The sequence below is a fragment of the Patiria miniata genome, unplaced genomic scaffold, assembly GCF_015706575.1.
Source record: "Patiria miniata isolate m_02_andy unplaced genomic scaffold, ASM1570657v1 HiC_scaffold_16, whole genome shotgun sequence".
Classification (NCBI taxonomy): domain Eukaryota; kingdom Metazoa; phylum Echinodermata; class Asteroidea; order Valvatida; family Asterinidae; genus Patiria; species Patiria miniata.
The window spans coordinates 17752035-17757978 of NW_024037054.1; the positions used below are offsets into that span (position 1 = coordinate 17752035).

At 40.3% G+C, this 5944-nt stretch overlaps 1 protein-coding gene across 1 annotated transcript; it reads right to left on the reverse strand.

The window, feature by feature from the left end:
* Nucleotides 1–532: 532 nt before the first annotated feature.
* LOC119723267 (delta(24)-sterol reductase-like) lies at nucleotides 533–5532 on the reverse strand. The gene is made up of 5 exons (XM_038193832.1): nucleotides 5233–5532; nucleotides 4298–4438; nucleotides 3611–3808; nucleotides 1486–1664; nucleotides 533–799 (listed from the first exon to the last, which is right to left on the reverse strand). Exons 1-5 carry the CDS (start codon nucleotides 5530–5532, stop codon nucleotides 646–648), a joined length of 972 nt encoding a protein of 323 aa, XP_038049760.1. The 3' UTR covers nucleotides 533–645.
* Nucleotides 5533–5944: the final 412 nt, after the last annotated feature.

Here is a 5944-nt window from a genome sequence, read left to right on the forward strand (position 1 = left end):
TAACAAGGTACAGTCGACTCTCGTTAGTACAAACTCTGTTAATACAAAATTCTGGTTATAACAAACATACACATGTACATGTAAAGCCTTGGTCCCGACTGTGTATTTCTGTGCACAATGAATACGACTGATGTGCCTCTTAATACAAAATTCTGATATAACAAACAATTTGGCTAGGTCCGAGAGAGTTTGTTATAACGAGACTCGACTGTTACTTGGGACTTTACGATACATTTGTACCTTGTTATAACAGGTACACTGTATCTTGTGTTAAAACAGTAATGGAAAAAAAAGGAAAACAAAGAAAAACAAAGACTTGGGACCTACAATTTTGCTTGTTCAAGCATGATCTTGTATTAACAGTGCTCTTCTTATCAGGGTTCGACTATAAACAGAATTTGATATCAACCAAAAAATGTTTAATGGTTTTGCTAAAAAAAAAAGAACAAAAATGCATTATGATCATGTAGAACTAAGTAAACTCTGAACTTGTACTTATGGAAATGTAAAAAAAAAAAAGGATTAAAATTGATAGCTTTAATAGTATGTTTTGTTCTATTTGAGAACGTTTGTAACAAATTGGCACAATTGCAATCAGGCACTTGCAAGGTCATACATAAAATGCTGATATACATTCCTGTCCTATCAAATGCGAGCAGCTTTGCTGATCTTGTCATATATTTCAGGGAAGGCTTTCTTGCAGCCCAGCTTGTCTCTCAAGTTGTCGTACAGCGTGTGATCAAACATCTGGCGGAATTCCTCCCGAGTCATGTGAGAATCAGCATACAGCATCTGGAATCTGAGTGAAATTGGAGCACGGGTCCAAAATCAGAGGTAAGAATAAATTGCCAATGTTTTATTCTTTTATTCAGAAGTTTCTTTCTGGTAATGGACAGAGCTGTTACATCCACCACAAGTAAGTAAAAAGGAAATAAAGTCTATTGATGACCAATGTATGGCCGGCATTTATTTTCGACTGACAAGATATGTTTTTCTATTCCCCCATGATGGGATGCCAGTCCATCCCAGGTTACTCCCCAGCTAATGCCGGTACCCATTTATACTCCTTGGTCAGGAGAGGCAAGTGGGGTGAAGTGGCTTGCTCAAGGACACAACATATAGCCAGCAGCTGGGTTGGACCTCCTGACCCACTGATCTTGAGTCACGACCCCTAACCGCTAGACCAAACCCCATGTAAGTCGCTGGTCAAATCAAAAGTAAGGCCACAAGTATCTGGGAGCAAAAATGACAAACGAATGCCTTTGCCACAATCCATGTGGACTTGAGACTGGACTTGAGCATGTTGAGACTGGATGACTTGTGACTTGTGATTGACCACATGCTCAATACGGTCAGAATACTTCATGGTCTACTCATTTCTGTCAAGTGAGGGAAGTATTAGCGTATCGCTAGGTTCTGGGTACTAGAGAACCTGTACTACATGTATCACATGTCACAAAGTGATCTGCACATAAGAACACTCACCCATGGACACTGCGAACATACTCTTCAACTCGTCTTGTAGTTTCAACAAAGTGGAAGCCCTTTCTCTTGGGGGTTCCGTAGGCTCCCAAGTCGACATACATCTCATCTTTGTTCCCCTTTGGGTGGACAAGACCAGGTACAGAAGGCAGCAGAAAAGGGCACAACCACAGTGGGTACAGCTGTCAACAGAATGAGGAACCATACAACAGGTAATAAGGCCTTCTCATATGCTTCAACTCAGGCGAAGTTCGGGCAAGGACCATTAGTCGACCAGTGGTTGATTTGTGATGTACCTTACTCCTGCGCACTGATAGCAACGTGCGAACGTCTCTAGTCAAACGCTGGTCAAAATGTCGTCGCAAAACTTCTGGATCCTGGCTCTCTGCTTGCGTTATGAATGCGCGCGGCTATTGGTTACCAGCGAAGCAACCAACCCCAGTAGGCTGGTTCCAAATAGTCGACTAGCGTAGTCAACCACCGTCGACTAGACAGAGTTCGGGCAAACGTTAGTTAACCATTGGTCAATATAGTCCTTGCGCGAACTTGGCCCTAGTTGTGGAAGACCTGTCATCCTCACTACAAGCAAAAGTTACTTCGGACTGGTTCAAATCTATTCAAATCGAAGACCTCAATTTTTTTCAAGCATGGAATCTAATTCTACCTCCATGTTTCAAGTGGCCTGAAGATGCCAATTGTAATATCGTTCCTATGCCCTTGTGGAGGCTGTCTGTCAATCTGGCTATTGTAGCTTAACTTTTCCTTGCTGGAAACTTGAAAACTTAGGACTTACCACTAGTGTTTATGGCTATGACTTCTTGTCATTTCAAGTTCCTATTTTATTTCTGCATCATTTTCTAATATCCACACAATAATTTTGTATTATCTCTGCACAGTTTTCATGTTGAGATTCCTGAAGGCTTAGCTTTATTCTCTCCTTATTATTGACATCCTCTAATTCATCATGTTATAATGACACCAAAAAAGCCAAAGAATCATTGCATTTACAAATAATTTAGTACTTGATTATTCAAATTTGGACTTGATCAAGAATACACTGAAAAATTGGCCGTAGATCCAGATTCGCGTGTTTAAATGTAGCTGTTGAAAACAAAAATCTGATTAGAGTATCATAAAAAAGAGGTAGCATAATGGCTGATATGTGACTGATTTTAAAGAAGACATTTGAGTTAATATTTGATTTGAAAAAAACAAAAATTCTACTTGGATACTCGGTTGATGATCGAATATTGTACACAGTGAAATCTCGATAAGTCAAAACCTGTTAAACTCAAAAACCCTTCTAACTCAAAGTAAAAACTTATTCCCATCAATTAAAATCCATTGGATAACTCAAAACTCTGCTTAACTCAAAATTTGAGCCAATTCCCCTGAGGTTTGACTTATCGAGATTCCACTGTATTTCCGATTCAGCACAGCCCTACTTGCCAGGCAGAGGATAAAATACACATTCAAAACCCATAAGCTGGATACACCCGTAGGACATCATTTCAATCTTCCTAATCACTCAATTTCTGACATGATTTTACAGGGCACTGAGGCACTAGGAAACCACAGAGAGATTGTTCGTCTTGAGTAAAGAGAAATTATGGATAAGACGTCTCCAGACCATTCAACCCCATGGTATGAACATCCAAGAAGGAAATGACTAATAACTTTTTGTCTTTGCCTTCTCCTTTTCACCACAGATAAGCCCCCCCCCCCTCCAGTCTGCCTCATTCACCAATTAACTACCTTTCTCTCCCTCTCCCCATCATTGACTTTGTCCTTTGTGTTCCCCACCTCTTGTGGTCAACCATCCCCTTCCCCAATCCCCCTCCCTTTTGTTACCCTCCTTTCTGTTCAGCTGCCTGCTTTCTCTGCGTATTTTCCTCTGCATCATCTATTTCCACTTGACTGCTTTTGTTACATCAGTAATGTATACATGTACCTGTTTATGTTTATAGTCTTGTCATTCAGCCTTCGAGAAAGACTCAGCTAGGGTCGAAACGTCAGGCCACTAACTATTTTTTGCATTTATACCATAGGTCCTTTTGGTTGGTAAGCAGTTTGCAAGAGCTAATTCTATTTTTCGATAAAATAAACAAATGGAAATAATTCCGCTTACATCCAACTCCTTGTCAAAGCAGTTGAGTGACTCTCTGAGCTTGCCGAGAGGGACCAGCATGTCCTGGACCACATGGTTTTGCTCGTACAGTTTGCGCACCGTCTCTCCCTGGGTCAGCTTCAGAAGAGATATCTTGGGAGGCACCATCCAACCGAAGAGGTAGCGGAAGAGCAGGTTGTTGCCAAATGGGACGATGTCCTGAAATCACACAGACCAGAAGATAAAAAAAATATTAAAAGCTGAAATTATGATACAAGCATTAGCTCATCAACGTGTTGCTTAATATACATTGTAATGTTACTAATAGAATGTGAAACAAAAACTATTTCCATCGTATAATTACAGGCGCTCATTACAAACCAAGTCTTGACTTATAGAAGAACAAATCCAATTTGTTCATGTTACATCAAACTTTGTTTGAGAATTTATATATTTTCAAAGGGTGACTCATATTAGGATCAAGTTTAAATTTGTCTGAAAGTTAACAATGCAGGTAATTTCCATCATCTGTCCTGCTGCTTTGAATAAACTACACGTTTTAATAAAGTTGTTTTCTTGGGCTCATCACACACTTTATGGCAGGACGCATGACCTACCGGTATGTGACACACCACAACCTTTGCATCAGAGCTTCACTTGTTTTGAGCATCACGATGTTGGGTGGCTGTTGTCTGCAGCTACACTCACCTGAAGTTCCCAGAAGATACTCCGTGTGTGACGGTGATAGTATTGCCGTAGAGGGATATACTCAACACCCGGCCCGGTACGCAGATAAGACTGCACGTGCTTGAAGAACCACGGCTTCCAGAAATTTCCAATGCTATTAACCTTCAACAAAGAAGTTCACAATGTCAGAGGACATATAGTCAGAAAACAGGGGACTACCGCGAAACATGGAATACTCTCCAGTTTTTTAATATACATGTAGGCAATGCAATTGCCGTGTCATGGCCGAGCGGTTAAGAGCACCGGACTCAAGCTCTGGTGTTTCTGATCAGCAGAGTGTGGGTTCGAGTCCCGGTGCCTGGTCTTGACACTTGTGTCCTTGAGCAAGACACTTAAATGTTATTGCTCCCTCCTTCAGATGGGACGTAGGTCCTGTGTGTTGTGTAATGCACGTTGAAGAACCCAGTAGCACTTTTCGCTATAAAATAAAGAGAAGGGGTTTGCCCTGGTGTTTCTGGCAGTAGCTGCAATATGCGCCGCAGCACCTTGTTAACCCTTAGGTGCTACATAATGGGTCTCATATTTCGTGAACTTCATTTACTTTTCTTTAAAAATAAACATTATTATTAGTGCCGTGAGTACGTAATTGTTGGTAGATACATTTGTTATATCAGACTCCGGGATTATTTTATTATAATTTGTCAACAGTGGACTTATACAACCATTTTTTTTTATGAGGAAACACTTAAACTTTGTAAGTGTGTAACAACTTCAATATCTCACTTCTAAAGTGGAAGTGCACTTTTCACACTTCAACACCCATATTTGTTGCAGGGATTAGATGTTGTGGCAAACCTTCCTGCCTAAGGACACAACAAAAGTATTTGAGCCCTGGAAACCGTATTTTTAAGAAACTGTCTCAGTTCACACTTCTTGGGAGTTGCTGCAATACCTACCTTACTCTCCTCAGCATTGTCAGTTATATTCGCCGTCATGACAACGGCCTCCTCCTTATTGTACATCAACGCCTCCACGAACTCATTGCCCGATTTCTTTGTTATTTCCTCCGAGAAAACTTTGATGACTTCGTCCATCGAGTGCGCCGGCTTATACTCCACCTTCACATACTTTTTAGCCGGAACAATCTGTATTTCTGCCGCAACGAGCAAACCGAGTGTTCCGTAGGACCAGGGCACAGCATAGAACAAGTCAGGGTTTTCGTCCTTCAAGAAATGTAACAATGACAAAAAATACATTTCAGTTACAGTCCTTCAAAGACCAAACCACAAACTTAATTTACAAAAACATCCATTTACCCTGATGTCAAAGACCTAACCACAAACTTAATTTTTACAAAACATCTGTTTATTACTGATCGAATTCATCAATATCTTTTATCAAGTGACTCCTTAATTGTTTTTTTCCTTTCTAACATGTCTAACATTCTATAAGAATGATCCTCACTGAATTTTTACAAGAAATACTAGATTAATCCTAAAAAAGTGCTTAATCCTGCAATTTTAATAGGATTGTTCACACACACCCTAGGTGGTTAGGATTAATCTTGTGTGTGAGCACAGTACCAGCATCTCTGACAAACTTTTCACACATGTTCTGTGGGATCCTCGTGGTTACCCTGAAAACTATCTAATACACTGATAATTAACT

Coding starts and splice junctions, on each gene's coding strand:
- LOC119723267 (XM_038193832.1), bottom strand. CDS start 5,532: ATGTATTTTTTGTCATTGTTACATTTCTTGAAGGACGAAAACCCTGAC. Junction 3,809..4,297: donor GTATCTTCTGGGAACTTCAG/GTGAGTGTAGCT, acceptor GTGTGATTTCAG/GACATCGTCCCATTTGGCAA. Junction 1,665..3,610: donor GCTTTGACAAGGAGTTGGAT/GTAAGCGGAATT, acceptor TTCTGTTGACAG/CTGTACCCACTGTGGTTGTG.